The sequence below is a fragment of the Sphaerodactylus townsendi genome, linkage group LG01 (genome assembly GCF_021028975.2).
Source record: "Sphaerodactylus townsendi isolate TG3544 linkage group LG01, MPM_Stown_v2.3, whole genome shotgun sequence".
Lineage (NCBI taxonomy): Eukaryota > Metazoa > Chordata > Lepidosauria > Squamata > Sphaerodactylidae > Sphaerodactylus > Sphaerodactylus townsendi.
The window spans coordinates 62548833-62567346 of record NC_059425.1 but is presented as its reverse complement, the minus strand read 5'-3'; the positions used below and the strand labels follow the sequence as shown (position 1 = coordinate 62567346).

General features: G+C 41.5%; 1 protein-coding gene across 3 annotated transcripts in view; it reads left to right on the top strand.

The window, feature by feature from the left end:
• SUSD4 (sushi domain containing 4) overlaps positions 1 to 18514 on the top strand; it is a 120798-nt gene that overhangs the window by 48257 nt on the left and 54027 nt on the right. For all 3 annotated transcript variants that reach the window (XM_048503545.1, XM_048503630.1, XM_048503721.1), the window contains exon 3: positions 4157 to 4369. In XM_048503545.1, the coding sequence (XP_048359502.1) occupies positions 4157 to 4369 (213 nt within the window). The remainder of the gene's footprint in view (positions 1 to 4156; positions 4370 to 18514) is intronic.

Genomic DNA, 18514 nt, shown 5'->3' with positions numbered 1-18514 from the left:
CTTATTTTCTTCTGGTAGGTCATGGACAGTTCAATATTGCAAGAAAGGTTCCAGAAAATAGAATAAAGATTGTATTCTTTTCTATCAGTTTACAGTGAAATGGATTCACTCCTCATTCTAAAGCGATTCTTGCCTGGCTGGGTATATTCTCCCCTGCAAGTTAAATCTTTTCAGCTAAAATCAGCTGGATTGGTTTTCATGCTTACAACATTTTTATGGTTCTTTTCAAAGGCTTATCTTTTGCCTTGCTCTGAAAATTCTCTTGGTTGGTTTAATCATGTTCTGAAATGACCAGAGCAAAAGATGTCAAAGCCTTAATAATAAAGTCAGGGTTAATTTAATCTCTTTTTAATGTGAAGAAGCCACTCGAGCTTTGATTGTTGCTCATGAGCAAAGTTAAAGGCTTCAGTGTAGTCAGAGAGGAACTGCGTGTTGCAACATTTATATGGAAGTGCATTTTTATCTGTTGTGATTAGGTAGGCTGTAATTTAGTTCAGACAGAAAATCTAGGTAAAGGATGCCATTCAACAAAATTGGGAAATTATACTGTATATTTGATTCATTATTGTATGATATCTTTAGTAATGGATGCAAAATGTATTAAAAACAAGCTGGGGACCTGCAGTGAATCATAACAAGGGGAGGTAATTTGGCGATCCTTCCCCGGGACAACTTCAATAGTTTAGTCCCATCATTCACTGAATTCCCTTCAAGTGTTATGTGTATGCTCAGATGCCTATGCCGACTTAGGGCTGTGATGGACTACAGTAGAAATATGATTCTAAAGGTGCAGTTCTGTTTAAGGAAAATACTGTTTACCTTCAGAAAGACCTAGGAATAGGGAAGCCAACTGACTGACTGTGGCCTCCTGCACTCTGATTGGGCTACTACATGATGTAGAGAGGGAGGAGGTTAAATTCTTGTCATAACATTCTGAGAGGCTTTTGGTTGGAATCATTCCTTCTGTTAAGAACTGTCTGTCTTAACTGAGTGAAAACTAAACTCCAAGGGGAGCAGATCTGTCAAAGAGACTGACTGATTCTACTGGTTATTGGTCTGAATGCTGTGTGAAAGCAATCTTCTACAGACACCATATACTGGTGGAGATAGGCTTATTGGAGAACCAAGCTGAGAGCTATATAAACCTGGAAAATAACTGCTTCTAAGGAGAGGAGAGTTCTAGCATACCAGTGGGTCTGGGGTGTAGGAATTTGCTTTAAGTTTATCCTGCTAAAAAGTTTGTTTTATTTTTGAGGGTTTTATTTTTGAGGGTTTTAACTAACTGTGAGGGCTGTGTGAGAGTACAGTGAAAAATTACCAAGCCAGTATTAGGACACTGTATGTTAATAACCATAAGCCAGAACATCTAAGCAAAGGAACTGTACAAACTGTGAACCATCTGTGAAACTGACATCTAAACTAAATTGAACTAAAGTACGCTTGAAACAACGACAGAAGAAACTATAAGTCTCCGGTGCCAAAAGCTCTTGTACATGGTGTATATATATTGTCAGGAGCTTTCACGTTAGGTTCGCTGGTTCTGGTGGGTTTTCCGGGCTGTGTGGCCATGGTCTGGTGGATTTTGTTCCTAACGTTTCGCCTGCATCTGTATCACAGAGAAAAGTCTGTTTCACCCTGTGTCTAAGTGAGAAGGGAAATTTTAATGTGGTATATTGTCCATGTCCCAGGGTGGGGAACCAATCATTAAGTGTTTGGGTGGAACTTGCTATGCAAAGGTGTGGTTGAGTGCATTGTATTGCAGGTGGGGTTATCAGTTCATTTTTTAAGTACTGGGAGCCAGGCTTTGCTAATTTTTAACGTCTCTTCTTTCTTATTGAAGTTGTCCTGGTGTTTGTGAATCTCAATGGCCTCCCTGTGCAGTCTGACATAGTAAGCTTCATCAAAAGGGATTCCATGTGTATCCATATCTGGACGACCTTTTCCTCGGTGCTTCATTGGAGGAGATCCTTCATTGGGGATGGGGACATCTGTCATTTTCCCTAGACACACTTGATGACTCTGGTGGCTCTATTAGGACTATTGGTTTTGATCATCAGCATTGCTCCCTAGCCCAGACTATGCATAAAACCTCTTCGACACTGGTTGCTCCCATATCAGAGGGACATAGGAGAAGGAAGAGTCTGAGAAGTGTCACTAGGTACTACTATCATAATTTGGCTTGTGTTGACTCTGATTTTAGTAGTTGGAGGAGGGAAGAATGATTTGATTAGCGCTTTGGATCCCCACAAGGAAGAAAAGTGGAATATAAATAAAGTGTGGGTGTATATAACCCATTGTATGCTGTTCCCATGTGACCTACCTTGAGCAGATATGCACAGTGTCCATGCAGCCATGTCTTAGAAGTCACAGAAAATCCATATGTACAGTAAATTCATTTGTTGGAGAATTGGGTCATCTTCTTTCTCAGGAGCAGAGCAGAACCTGCAAAAAGCTAAAGTGAGGGTCTTTCTCACCAAAAGGGTGCAATCTAAAGAAGATGAGAAGTATCACGTGAAGAAACCAAGCACAGCATGCAGTAAAATGCAGTCTTTTCTTCTCATTGTGAGGAACACCTGATCCTAATTACAAAATTATTAGTTAATGAGGATCAGATGATCAAAGAGAGCTCATTTTGGAGGCACCATTATCCACCACATCTGTTATCAAGACCAGATTAAGACATATTATGCATGATATTTTCTTTTTTATTTATTTTCATTTTTATTTTGAGGTACCACAGTTGTGAAATTTGCCATTTTCTAAAATGTGTCCTGACCAGGGCGCCATCAGTTTTTAAAAATTCTTCCTCTGTAACTCCTGAGCAGAAACTCTCTCTCTCTCTCTCTCTCTCTCTCTCTCTCTCTCTCTCTCTCTCTCTCTCTCTCTCTCTCTCTCTCTCTCTCTCTCTCTCTCTCTCTCTCTCTCTCTGTGTGTGTACAGAGATCGTGTTTGTGTGTACAGAGATTGTAGTTTTTCTGGTCTGAAACAGCTGATATTTGCCCTTTGGGAGCAAACATACAGGCAATATACAAATCACATACAGATTTGCTGTAGCAGATCAATAGCTACTTGTCGAATGCTTTCACGGCTGGATTCAACTGGTTCTGGTGGGTTTTCCGGGCTGTGTGGTCATGGTCTGGTGGATCTTGTTCCTAACGTTTTGCCTGCATCTGTGGCTGGCATCTTCAGAGGTGTATCACAGAGGGAAGTCTGTTACACACTGTGAATATGCCAGCCACAGATGCAGGCGAAACGTTAGGAACAAGATCCACCAGACCACGGCCACACAGCCCGGAAAACCCACCAGAACCAATAGCTACTTGTTTCACGTTCGGATGCTGGGAGCTTGATCTGCTCTGCAGTGCCGTTCTGAATCCGGGTCCCACTCATCTATTAACTTTTCTGGTTTAAAAGCTTGGAAGCTCCAGACATTCATTCAGTTATTTTAATAATTATCAACTCTTCCCACCAAAGGTGCTCAAAGAAACTTGCAGACAATTAACACAATATAAATTAGTTTCATGTTTGAAATTATTTTTGTGGTTGTTTGGTATCAAATGCTGAGCATCACATTGTTTTAGCTCTCAATCTTATTATGGGTACACTAATTGGCAGAGAAAATGTGACACTAAGAGAATAAAAAAAGTTTGGATTTATACCCTGGTTTTCTCAACCATAAGGAATCACAGCAACTTACAAACTCTTTCCTTTTCTCACTAATATTATGGGACTGAGGCAAAGAAAAACCTACCCTGTGAGAAGAAGAGAGCTTTGGATTTATACCCTGTGTATCTCTACCTTTAAGAGTCTCAAAGCAGTTTACAATCGCCTTCCCTTCCCCTTCCCACAACAGACATCTTGTGAGGTAGTGGGGCTGAAAGAGTTCTGAGAGAACTGTAACTAACCTAATGTCACCCCGCAGACTTAATGTGTAGGAGTGAGGAAATAAGCCTAGTTCGCTAGATAAGAGTCTGCTGCTCATGTGAAGGAGTGGGAAATCAAACCCGGTTCTCCAGATTAGAGTCCACCACTCTTAACCCCTGGACCACACTGGTTCTGGTTTGTGTTCTCTGCTCTTTTCTGAAAAAGCATATTTTCCTCACCTTGATTCTGGTTCATTAGAATGAATATTATTTTTAATATGTTTCCATTGTAGGTTTTGATGTCCTCCATGCTTGTGCTGATCCTGGATTTCCGGAACATGGATATAAGGTGCATGGCACAGGTGTTTTCTTTGAAAGTTCAGTAGTCCGGTTCCATTGCCAAGAAGGATACAGGCTTAAGGGTCCACCTAAAAAACTTTGCGTGAGACATTTTAATGGTTCCCTGAGCTGGAAGCCAAGTGATAAACCTGTGTGCCTAGAAGAAGGTAAGTCATGTTTATTGATACCAAACTTCCTGTGAAATAACCCCAGACTGGTATCATGAGTATGTTTCCAGCTTGTAAGATTGGGCTCAATTGAATTATTATTTCTGATTAAGATAAAACTAGAGCTGGTCAGCCTGCAGTTTAAAGCTTGGCCCAGGCAAACTGAGGCCAGCATCAAACAGGCTTGTACTGCTCCCAAACTCCACTTGGAGTTCAGGGGGCGGGGTGAGCCTGGCTTGGCCCACCCTTGAGCTATACATGGAGTTGTGGGGCAGGACAAGCCTTGCGGGCCAGTGTTCATCTGCGCCCCTGCCCCATATGGGGATTGGGCACAGTTGGGGGAGGGATGTGTGCAGCTCTGCAGTGAGTCCCCCAAGAAGTAGTGCCTGGGGCTTCAGCTTCTCCATGCCCACCTTGCTTTGCCACTGACCTTGGATTAACTGCAAGCTGAGCATCCATATGGATTCTTGCCAACAGCTGCCCAACCATTACCCCTGCAAACAGGAATAAAGGGAAGCTGCAATCCCAGTCTTACCTGGGGCCACATTTTTGACCGCATGTCTGTGGGGGTGGGGGTTATGTTGCAGGAGGCTGTTCTGGGCACTCCATCATAATGTCTGGTGGGAAGTGGGTCTTCTAGCAGCCTGAATGCTATTCCTTGCTTACTACCATCTCTAGATGACCCCTTTCTCTTGTTCAGGGGAAAAACTGAGGCAAAATAGGTATTGAGCTTTTCTGCGTCCTCTCTGTCCTTTGCCCAGGTTTTAACATTTTCATCCAACAGTGGACTTATCACCACTTTTAACTTGTATTTTTGCTTTTGATTTGGCTTAGAGCGGAAAGCCTTGGGAGCCAAAAATGCCATCACACAGTGTCATGTTGAAGCTTTAATAGGACTTGGGTCAGTTATTATTGTAGATTTCACTGCTTCCAGATCTTTAGCTGGTTGTTGGCCATTCATTACAATTCGAGCCTCACCCAGAGGCCTAGGAAGTTGTAATGTATCAACAAAGTATTTCCATTACTTGCTCCAGACAATGTTCCCACCAGTTCTTAGCTGATGTTATGTTGTAATTCTTACATAAATTCCAGTGGATCATCTTGAACACTGAGTTGTGCCTCTGTTTGTACTCAGTCTGGGCAATCTTTTTGCAGCAGCTGAGGACATGATCTACAGTTTCGTCAGCTTCTTTGCACAATCTGCATTTTGCATCATCTGAGGATTTTTCCATTCTGAATTTGTTCTAATGGCTTGCTCTTCAGTGGCTAAAATAAAAGATTCCATTTCATTTTTCAGACTTCCAATTGTTATCCACAGCCAGGTCTTTTCATTGTCCATCTTGTCCTTGATCTTCTCCAGAAATTAGCTGTGCAGAGCTTTGTTGTGCCAGCTTTCGGTCCTCATTTTAATCACATTTTTTCTATATTCTTATTAGGTTTTCTGGATCTTCAGCACATTTCTGTTCTTCACCTCAATCAATGCCTATTCTTGACTTTTATTCACATAATTGGCCAGTGCATATTTCTCCTCTTCCACTGTTTGCTGTACTTGCAGTAAGCCTCTGCCACTAGATATCCGGGGAAGGTATAGTCTATCAGTATCACTGCATGGGTGTAAGGCATGGTGCATTGTCATAAGCTTCCCAGTTTTTCTATCCAGTACATCCAACTCAGCCTGTGTCCAGTTGATGATTCCTGCAGTGTATCTGATGATGGGTATGGCCCAAGTGTTGATGGCCTTGATGGTATTCCCGCCATTTAATTTAGTTTTCAAAATGTTCCTGACCCTCTGGGTGTATTCTCTGCTGACCACAGTCTTTACTTGCCCGTGCTTGATGTTATCCATCTGTAAAATGCCCAGGTACTTATAAGCTGCCTCTTGGCTGCACTTGTTGAGTTGGCTATCAGGCATTTCAATCCCATCACTCTCAGTGATCTTGCCCCTCTTTATTGTCACAGTGGCGCACTTTTCCAGGCCAAATTCCATTGAAATGTCTGTGCTGAATGTTCAGACTGTGTTTACTAGTGACTGGATTTCTGTGTCTGATTTCCCATACAGCTTCAAATCATCCATGTACAGCAAATGTGAGATTTTCCTGTGCCTTTGCCCATTTGATATCTCAACTTTGTTTTCTTTAAAATTACTGTTTGTGGGATCATGGTGATGATAAACAGTAAGGGCGATAGTAAATCACCTTGGAAAATTCTTCACTTAATATTGACTGTTCTGAAGTTTTCATTTCCACTGTCAGTTCAGTTTTCCTCTGTCTCATCGCTTTTTCAGTGAATACTTGAATGTTTTCGCTGATGCCAATTGTTTCCAAGCATTTCATGATCCAATTATGGGGCAGTGAGTCAAATGCCTTCTTATAATTGATCCAGACCATAATTTAGTATACCGCCCTACCCCCTTGGGCTCTGAGCGGTGTACAACAAACCAACATAAAACAAACAATGAGCAATATAAACAAACAATATAAACCCCCGTAGGGCTCTTAATGGTGTACAACAAACCAAGGTAAAACAAACAATGAGCAATACAAACAAGTAAAATCTATTAAAATTCATTAAAATTCAGTAGCAGCATTGTAACCCATGTTTATTGATGGGGTCTAGTCCTAATATTCCTGGGAGGGGACCAGCAGATTGCCAGAGATGGTAAACAGATGGTACATGGGGTATCAAAAGGGGGCAGACAGTCTGTGGCCAGCCTCCCCAAAGGCCCGGTGGAACAGCTCAGCTTTGCAGGCCCTGTGGAACTCATCAAGGTTCCGCAGGGCCCTAACAGCTGGATAAAGAGCATTCCACCAGGCAGGGGCCAGTGCCGTAAAAGCCCTAGCCCGGGTAGAGGCTAGCTGCAGTATTGAGAGGCCGGGGACCACCAATAAATTCGCCTCTGCCGAACACAGAGGTCAAGTGGGGATATATGGGGTAAGGTGGTCTGGAAGGTTTCAGTGCCCCAGGCCTCAAAAGTCTTGAACCTTGAAGATGATCTGGAATTCCACTGGGAGCCAGTGCAGGCAGCGCAACATGGGGGAGATGTGATCCCTAACAAAGCCACCCACAAGAAGGCGAGCTGCCACATGCTGGACCAGCACAGTTGTGAAGGAAAGATGAAGCAAAAGCTCCATGTGGAGGTCACCTGTTTTTCCATGTGTAAAATGAAATAGTTTTATTTGTTTTCAAATGATATGCAGTTGAAATGTTTGGTTCATGAAGCTGAATAGAAGTGATTTCTAAGATTTCTTCTGGTGTGAAGTGTATTGTCCTTGTTGTGTATTGTCCTTATACCGTGACAGTTTTGTAAAATGTGCTTCTGAGTGCTTGGTCAGTTTTTGCTTCATTGCTTTATTAAAACAGACACATTTTTCTTAATGCACTAGTTTGTAATATATACATGTACTTTTTCCTAGTTTGAATTCCATTTACACTTTAGAGGCCAACAGGATTTTGGGGTATGAGTTTTTGTAGAGTCAAATCTCCCTAGTGAGATACCTGAAAATCTCATCATCTTATTGGTCTCTAAGGTCCAACTGGACTTGAATCTTCTGTAGACTAGCACAGCTATCGTCAGAAACATACCTTTTCCTGATGCTGCATATCCTCTATGTGAAATGGTTGAAACGAACCAGCAACATACCCACCTTTTTTCCTCTTATGTAAGAGAGATAATACTTAGAGGCACTTCAGGACAAATGGCAGGCTGATAGGGAAAGAACTGCCGAACTAACACCTTCCAATCCAGCATCTAGACTTTACTGCAGCTGCAGCATTCAGTTGTCTTTTCCCAGATATTGCAGCTTCCTTAAACTCCTGTTATACTCTAAATTAAAAAAAATCAATATGATTTGGTGATAAAAATTATGCAACAAGCCACCAAATGTAACCATATCTCCAACTTATTCCTCTACAATACTTTCTCCCACCACATCTCCCCCGCCATCACTGAGATCTCTGATTCAAACAATATCCATTGCCAATCTTCTCTACCCAGCCCTCACATCTCATTGTAACATTCAATTTGATCTTTAAAGCATCAACACTAGCAACTAACAGTATCAAAGTCTGCTCTTCAATGGTCTGGGCAATCTAGTCTCATCATGGCCAATCTAGTCTCATCATAACCAAAGGGGCAGGGTTACCATTCAGTAGTCCATAGATGGAGTGGATAGTATGTACACCACAGGGGCCAGCCCCATCCACCACATTATGTCATGTCATTGAGATGTCTCAAACCTCCAGTCCAGATCAAATTCATGGAATTCAACATAGTTAAGTGCAGTATTCCTCCAAGCCAGTTAAGTCCAAACTGCAGGTCCTGACCCCCTCCACTCACCTCCAGCAGCTCCCAAGGGCACCGCCCAGAGCCCTCCGGGGATGGGGCGGTATAATAAATTGAAACATAAATAAATAAATAAATAAAAGATCCTCCAAGCTGTCCCCTGATCAGTCTGATAGCTATTTTCCTTTGTTCTTTCTATATTCACCTCATAGGATGTTTAGCAATTTTAATATTCATGCAGCTGCCACTCAATAGACTCCCATTAACAACAACTAATTAGGTTGATTCATTTGTTACAGCTTGCTTGCAACTTAATGTTATTGCTTGCTATTTCAATTTCAGATAGACCCTGCTTTCAGATAAGAAACATCAACAAACATAGGGCAGAACTAAGTCCAACTTCACTCTTAATGCTGTTAGTACTGCTAAAAACTGTTAAATACTGCTAAAATGCTGTTAAATTCATCATGCATTCAAGAGCTCACAACCACACTCCTGCCATGGTGTCATCTTGAAGTAGGATATGGAATATAACAAAAATAGCTGACAGCACAACATTAGACATGTATTGACTATACACAATTGCACGTATGCTATAACTTTCCAGGAAATTCTTGTATTATACAAATTTTACTAACAATACTTTTAAAGCCCATACTTTGAAAAAAGACATTAAATTGCTTAGAAATTCAAAGGAGACAAATTACAGTAATGTTTTCAAAACAATATGATATTTTATGAAAATTTCTGGAAGATACAGCCAAACCATTTTAATGTAGTTCAATTTGAAGACCATGCAGTCACAGTAAAGAAGAGATAATTAGACCCAATCTTCCTGACAAATCATGCACTCTGATGTTCAGTATCCAAAAGCCAAACCCCAATATTTATAAATAAAATAACAGGCACTCAGTGAATCTTGCCATGATCCATTCAACCATATAGGACAACATGTGTGTATGGTGGGGTGTGTGCGTGTGTGTGTGTGTGTGCAGGGGTGTAGCTCTAATTCCACGTGGTCGAAGCGTAAAAGAGCGAGCGAGGCAGACGAGGAGATAACATCTGGTGGAGATGTCGCCAGCAGCGAGAACCTCGAGGAGGTCCGGTGTTCGTAGCGAAGTCTCCTGCTGCTGGTTCCTGGCACCTTTTATTGTTATTCTGTCGGGCTGCAGGAGGGAGGCCTGGGGAGTTCGGCGGAGAGCGGGAGAGGCGGGAGGTCGGAGATCGTCATGTGAGTGCACATGGTCTGCAATGGCTACGTCTTGAGGAGGAAGAGGTAAGCTGCCTGAGCCTCTAATCCTCACCTGGGGGGGGCAAGACCATTGTCCACAGCCGCTCGTGACTGGAGCCGGACACAGTTCCAAGTATGACCCGTGACTCATAGAGGGGGGATGAGAATTAGAAGTCTATGGTCGCGACAGAAGGCGTGAGGTCGTCATGGCGTCCCCAACTTGCGGATTCTACTCACGGTGCTGCTGGGTCAGCAGTGCATTACTACACAGGGGAACCAGGGAGCCCACAAAGACTTTCAGAATCACAATTTTCGAATGTGTCCCTTTTCCCATATTATTTATTTTTTCTCTCCTCCTGGCCATCCCCCATATCCTTTACTTCCTTCTATTTGCCTTTCAGTCATCAGCTTTAATTACTGATTTTTGTTTTAAGATTTTGGATTTTTTTCTACTAATCAGGGTTTTTTGGGGGTTTGTAGAAAAAATTGTCTTATCTCCTCTAGTATCTTGATTAAAGTATCTACAGATGGGGCCATACAGAGAATAATGTATTAATATACTCATTTAAACCAGTTGAGCCAACTGCATTCAGTTTATCATTATCTGGAAATTTAATGCATTAATGAGATTGTAACTGCTGGAATATGGTTTTTGCAGGGGTGTAGCTGAGGAAAAAGGCACCACTCCCCTCAGCTGCACCCCTCCCCAAATTCCTGGAGTTTGGAACAGGAGCATGGTAGGGCTAACCCTACCCCCCAGCTGACATGGATCTGGGAGTAGGTCCAGCTGGGCTCATCCCAATCCCAAACTTCACATGGGGAGGGTCTGTCCAGTGCTGACTTCAAGTGATCCGGGCCCAGCTTGAACTGAGCCTCTTAGCCCACCAGCTCCAGTGTTATACTGCACCCACAAGCTCTGCATGACTGGATGTAGTGCTTGGGGGCAGAACCATCAGTATAAAACTGGAGCCAGTGAGCTCAGTTTGATCCTGGCCTCAGGGAGGTTTAAAGCTGGATCCATGTTTAAACCAGCATCGAATGGGTATCCTCTCCATGTGGTGTTTGGGAGCCGGGTGTGCCCGGCTGGCCCCACTTCCCTGAACAGCAGGGAGTTCAGGGAAGGGATGCAGTTTCTGGAGGCATGCAATGCACCCTCCCCCATATGACCATCAGGAGTGGCACCTGGGGTTAAGCCTCCCCAGATCCCCCTAGCTATACCACTGGGTTTTCCTTTTATAAACAGTCATCTTAGGTACAGAAGCACTTCTTTATATTAAGGAAGTTTGTTTACAAATAACTTTGCAGAAACAGAAAAAAGACAGCATTCCCTCTGTATTTTAAGAATTGAAATATGATTACCCAAATCCAAATTTGAATTTAAACCCTTTGGAGACAATTACCCAATGTGAAAATGTATTCAGCCTTCTTGTGAAAGTATCCTACCAGTGGTCTCAGTGACATATAATCAGTAAAACTATGGTTTTTTCTTTGGAAATGTGTCACCATGTGTGCCTCCAAATCATTTTAAAAGTTCTGTAATGTGCTTTTGTAATAAAGGGTACCATACAAGATCTTTGCAACATGTAATAATGTGCACTTGCATCTAAAAAGCACATGCTTCCCTTTTAATAGCAGTAGCACAATTCAAAAAAAATGCTATTATTTATGCATGAAAAGCCTAAGAATGTTCAAAACCATTAACTTCCATAGCTAAGTAATTCCCATTGCACTTAAAGTGATATGTGATTAGTTTTTAATCTTCTGTTGCAAGAACAATATCTGATTGAATTAAACAATTGCCAATAAAAACATGTACCAAGAAAAAAATCAGTATAGTTTTGCATCAGGGATTAGGGAGGATCTGTTAATATGATTGCTGGTTTTCAGGTAGGATATCACTGGTTCAAATTTCAAATCTGATTGGAGGCGGGGGTTGTGGATTTTTAGGACCATTGCTTTCAGTAATGAACCAATTTGAGCCTCTTTTTTAAAAATTGTACCAAATCTGTGCAAAATGTAGCCCTTTCTTTAACCTAACCTAAAGTGGATCAAGAAGTACAGTTCTGTGGACCCACAGAGAAGGGTCCTTCAGCCATCCTACTTGCAGAGGAAAAGGAGCCCTGCCCCACAAAGGAGGGAGGGGGAAAAAAGAGCCAACTAGACTTGCAGCTCTGCAGGGCCCTGTGCCTGGCTAGCACTGGTCAGGATCCACTTTCCCCAGTCCACTGCCCAGAAAATGTGGAAAGTTTTTTAAAAAATTAAAAAACAAGATGCTAAAGTTAAGCACCCAAACAACATCAAAAGTACATGGATTTATCTTGTGGGGTGTTTTTCATAATGCCTAAGAATCCTAGATTTGTATAACCATACCAGAAAATCACAGTAACAATTTCAAACAGCAATTTTCATGATTATTTTCAGTTTGAGAATTCCACAATGCAAAAACCTATTAAATAATCCTTTGTTTGTGTGTTTATATAACGTTATGTTTTATGCTTTCATGAATTCCCATTGGCTTAAAAAATGAGAAACATTTAATAATAAAACACTGTCACCAAGGGACCATGGTTTTTATACAGGGCTGGTTTATATGGTTTCCATGGTATTGGACTGGCGATGAATGGAGGGAAGAGGTCCAGGGCAAAGCTGTGCCCATTGGAAAATCTGCCCGATCTAACTGTGAAACAAAATTAAATTTGTGCTAGAAGTCGTCTCACCTGCCACAGTGAGAAAAGAAAGTGAAAGTGGGGTTTAAGGAAATACGTCCATACAAGAAATCTTGCAGTGATGCCATTGTGCAGCAGATGCCTTGTGCATTATCAGCCTATGAAATGGCAGCTAAAGTGGCATTCCTTGTTCAGCTCTCTCTCTCTTCTGCTGCTGCTGAGAAAGGTAATCTTTCTCCGAAGAGCCTTCTCTGAGGAATTTTTTCTTCATCTGGTCTTAATTTTTCTCTGCCTTCTGAGGAAAACAAGACACGGTTTCCTTTCTTTTAGTCTAGTATATTTTGTAGAAATTATAGCAATTTTAAAGGAAAAGAGCAAATAGCCTCTAAACATAGTCCCCAAACTCTATTTAAAAAATGCATGTTCTGTGGAGTGAAAATTCCCAGTCTGATGACCCCATGGTTCTGGGACGTGGCTCCCAATCATCAAATCCTCTTGACCCGTAAAGGAGGTTGTACTGATTCCAAGGATATCCTTGCCATCAGGATACCCCCATGTCTGTGTGTTCCAGGTCAGATGGCAAAGCAGTCAACAGATTCCGGCTTCATCATCTGCTGCCCATTCTTCACATGTGACAATTCCATAATAGCACTTGGATTCATCTAATTATGAACATGGGTCTCTTGCAAGATCTCCATATCAATACTGTGACTGGATCTACCCTAATGGTACCCATGAATACGACTATTACAGATGTTACCAAGCCTGGGATCCACATGTCCCTCCTCATTCAGATCCAACTGATTCTGTGCATCATCCACCACCCTCAATCTGCTTCCCCTGAGCGAGGTTCTGACCTGCCACTGGAGCCAAACCCAGACACTCACTTTTACTACGATCATTATTCATAGAAATAAAACCCTCCACTGCATCACCCAATCAAACATAAAAACCTAGGAAACAGGACTGTACTAAAGCAACTACCCCCAGTTTGACAAAAATTTTTTACTAATAGCAATAGGCAAGTCCTGATTTTGAGAGCAGACTCTCACACTGAAATTGTTGGAAATTGGTACATGTGCCCTTACAGAGAGATCATGTGACATCAGAAGTATACCAACTTTGTGCCTATCTGTTTCCTGATACGTATGGGGAACTTGGCACTACCTGAATTCAGATAGGCACAGCTGCTTACTGAAGGGTCACATCAACAATGCTAAGGTTCTGTTTTCTGTGAGATCTTCAGCATGATTGTTTTATTTTATATCTGCCTTTCTCATTTAGACTCAAGGCACATTACATAATTACACATTATGACAATCCATATAGATCAACTCAAGTTTGAGTGTATCTGTTCAAAGACACATTGCTTGTTTTGAGAGAAGGTGCCCATATCTACTGACTAGAACAGGGGTAGGGGACCTGCGGCTCTCCAGATGTTCAGGAACTACAATTCCCATCAGCCTCTATCAGCATGACCAATTGACCATGCTGGTAGGGGCTGATGGGCAGTCCTGAAACATCTGGAAGAGCTTTCGATTCCCTGTGCAATAAGGCTTAAAAAACAAAACTGTGATATCTTAAGTCTCTTCAAGCATATTCCCCTGTGGATGTAGGCTTAAGTTTATCTCTCTGCAAATTTAAATCAAAAAGATGGGTAGAACTAATATAGTCTACACCAGAGGTCCCCAAACTACGGCCCGGGGGCCAAATGTGGCCCCCTGAAAACATTTATCCGGCCCGCCAGGCATGGCGGCGATGGCTCCATTCATGTGCAGTGGGGGCTCGAGGGAGAGGAGGAACCAGCCCCAACGGCTGTTGATTGCAGTTACATGATGGCACCCCCAAATCTCCATGCATTTTCTGACCCAGAGTTGGAAACTTTACATGTGGCAACGCCCGCTCCGCCCTTCCCTCTCAGCTACTCCATGTGTTGCTCTCAGGCTTTCTGTTCCGCCGCACTCCCATTGGCATCAGCCAGGCTGGTGAATCGCTCACTGGCTGCTAGGGAGGAAAGAACCCAGGAAGATACCTGATCCTGGGTTAGATGGAATGCTTCATTGGGAAAGTTCTGCTCTTTTTTTTTTTTTACAGGGGAAGGTATTCCACAACCTCCCCAACAATATTTGGAGCCCACCCTGTACTTGACATACTTTGGTCACTGTTCTAAAAATAGACCATGACAGAAAGGCTGAAAGGTGAAATCAAACAGTTTACAATCATTTGTGCATAGGAATTTGTTCATAGTTTTTTTTAGTCCGGCCCTCCAACAGTCTGAGGGACAGTGAACTGGCCCCCTGTTTAAAAAGTTTGGGGACCCCTGGTCTACACCAAGAAAATGAATGGACAGAGCACAAGGCATTTAAGAATGTCCCTCATTGTTCTCATGATTTGTGGCACCAGTGTTTTACATCACAGTAATAAGGCTTGACTACATAGTCAGACTAAATAGTAACAACTTGGAAAGCAAACAGAAAAGATCTTATTTTAGCCTATGGTCATGGCCAGAACTCTTAGTATCAGTATGCTCAGAATGCTATTTGGGTTCTTTTCTATATTTTATTCCTAGCCATGGAAACAAACTGGAAATTTTGGGCATTCTTGCATGAGAATGAGAAATTAGATGGTTTTTCAGGTCACATTTGTAGAAGGCTTTTTTTCTTTTAACCTTCATAGCATCAGCAGAATTTGATCGTTTAAAAGAGTTCTTGATTGTATATGTATATTAGATATGTATATTTAAAGCAAAAATATGTATATATTATATGGTCATTTTGTATTTTTGCCCCCTTCTAACAAATGTAGATCCAGTCCTGTTTGTGAAACCCATATGTGGCTGCACAGGTGACCACTCAATAAACAACAGTTACAGGGAAGTGCAACCCTGTTTTCATAATCTTCATGAGTGTGAGGCCTACTGTGTTGGCAAGTTCTCTCATCCTATATTTGTTACAGAAGAGTTGTTGGTCTAAAATGGATTAGTATTGACGTCCTTGGAGAAACGAGTCCAAACACAGCAAATGGAATAGTTGATAAAACAGACCTAATCCAGTTAAAACTGACAGAAATAATTGGAATGCCCTCTTTAATGGTTGTGAGGCTTTTATAAATAGATTATAAAACAAACATAATTATGTTTCATTTTCTTGCTATTGCATTTTATGTATTCATAAATCCTTAATTTAATTAGATCTCTGTCGTAACAAGTAACAGTCTCCACTTGTACTCATATGACTATCAGTGCAACCCTCACGACCCACTTCTATGCATGTTCTCTTTAACAAGTTCTAATTACTTAATGCTAATAACTTGCATTATAAAGTGTATTAAGTATTCATGTCCATCATCTTGTATTTTTTATGAAGGAGAATAGTATAACTGTCTCCTTTTTGTTTATGAGACAGGGGAATGAGGGAGAAAAGCCCATCAGGTAAATTTGAGGTAAGGATTGAACAGCAATCCTTGATTTCATCTCACACTTTTACTTACTGTTCAACATCCCCTTTTCTGGTAATCCAATTCTCCCAAGTATGTGTGGATAGGATTATGCACATAAATGTTAAAAAAAAACAGATTGAGGCAAATAAATATGTAATCAGAGGTGGCAACTTCAGGAGGCTGAGCATTACTCAAAGGTCAGTTTAAAGCACTTCTGGGCCATTTCTACACAGCACAAATAAATATCTTACAGATATTCTAAAAAGAACTGTATTGACTTTTTTTTGTCTACATATCACAGACAAAAAAGCATTGCCAGGGAAAGTAGTTCTTTCTCCCACCTCCCCTCCCCCCCACACACACACACTAGCTCTCACTTCTGTTTTCACTGTCACTCACACCCACCATTTTTTCCCTCATGTGATTTATGCTGCCTGCCATTTGGTGAAAATTTCCCTTGGTGTCTCTTGCGCTTGCAGCTCATCTACCCACCATTTTTGTGTAAAAAGGTATATGAATAAAGTTAGTCTTCTCTGCCAATTTGGTGTACGTCTTGTTTGTCCTCTATTTTTGTTTTGAAGAAGGTGCCTTCAAAGCTACATAACACAAGAATCTGCAATATGCGCAGTTGTCAAAGCTTCAAAGACACCTCCCTCAAAACAAAAAAAGCAGGAAATGACATGTGTGCTGAATCAGCAGTCAAAATTAATTTTATTCATGTACTTTTTACATGGAAATGGTGGATGGATGAGCTGCAAGCAGAGGAAACCTCTGAGGGAAACCTTTACCCAATGATGGGTGAAGAAAATGGCGGGCGCGAGCTGTGGTGAAAATAAAGGTAAGAGCTTTAAAATCAGGCAGGAGAAATAAAACCTTTCTTGACCCTGTCTTGGGAAAAAAGATTGCTAGTTTAGCATTTTCTTAAAAAAGCAGCTTGAGCTGAAATAAAACATTATGTAGACAGTTTGGGGGGAAAGCTGTGCTGAGTTCCTCTCCAAAATGCTTCTTTTAATGTTCTCAAGATGTTTTATTTGTGCTGCACAGAATTGGCCTTGCTTTCCTTGGGCCTTGGTTATGACGGGATAAACCCACATTGGTGTGGGAAGTTAACTTTGTAAGAGTCACTTTGAAATTTGCATTGTCTTTTTGATTTTATGTAAGGCTATCGCTCAGTTTTACAGGTGCTCATGGCAATTAGCCCCTGTTGTATGAGATCTCCCTTTTTATAAACACAGTTTCTAATTAGAAATCAGAATTTAAATGGGCCATTGAAGATGCAGTTTTGACTTAACTCTTTATGAAGCTCGAGGCTTTTAACTCTTTTTATTAAATAAGGTAGTATAAGATATGGTTGGAGAAATTTGAGGCTTGTAAGGGAATAACTATATAACATCTTGATACCTATATTCTCTTGAAAAATAATATATTGGGGATACATAAAAGACAGCTTAACATTCCTAACTAACTGTCTAACATTCACTCATGTTGCAACATCAAAACTCATACCTGTTAGTTCCCACATAGAAACTCTGTCCCTGGAATGTGTCCCAGCCAAAACCCCCAAATAAAATCCTCAAAGATATTACTCTTGTAGTAAGATAATACTCTTGTAGTAATAAATCAGATAAAGGACAGAGAAAGAATGTTTGTTCAAAAAACTGAGTGTCTCCTTCTGTCAGCCCTTTCAATCAGAGAAGTATATTTCAATTTGTGATATTCACAAAAGGCATGAAGTTGGTAAAGTTATTACAAAGTTATTTGTTTTCCTTCCAAATAGCTTAACTTGCTTTCCTCTGCCAAGGTTTCAGGATAGTTTTTGTCTTTGGATGAGCAGGAGTCCAGTTGCAATTCAAACTGTAACAGTTGCTTCTGGCATGCAGATTCCCTGATCAGTAAAGATATATTGGATTACTGACTTTTATTCAGATAAATGTTTAGCTTGAAATAAGGACACATGAGCTAGTCAATGAGAATATATTAAATGATATACATCTTACCCTGTATAATTCACGAATGTTGCAACAACAAACATTCAGCCAATGGGCACGCAGGTGCACCCATTGGCTGAGGGTGCACGGTTGCACTCAAAAGGACGCAGTCAAGCTGCCATCCCAGCAGGCCTCCCATCCACCTCCCCCTTCCTCCACCAGGCCAGCCTAACCGGTGGAGCAGGGGCACTTTGGCCCTCACTGGTCTGCTGGCCTGGCAAGCCCCTCCTGCCTCACCCCCACCCCCCACCCCCAGGGCAGCCTGGAATATAAAGTTTTGTAAGGGAACTAAGAAACAACCATTTAACATATTTTTAATCTGTTTTCTAGAATTTTTTTAAGTCCTTATTAAAAGCAGGCTATTTATATAAAAATCTAAACGTGTGTTTGTCCCTGATGGTCTCCCTCAGAAGCTGCTGGACGGATCACCCCCAAATTTTCACATGATGTTCCTCCCTGTTGCGGGCAGGTAATCGGACCTTCAAATCACCAAAAGTTCATACCTGAGCCAGATAAAACGTCTTTTTCCTGGCGCACCAG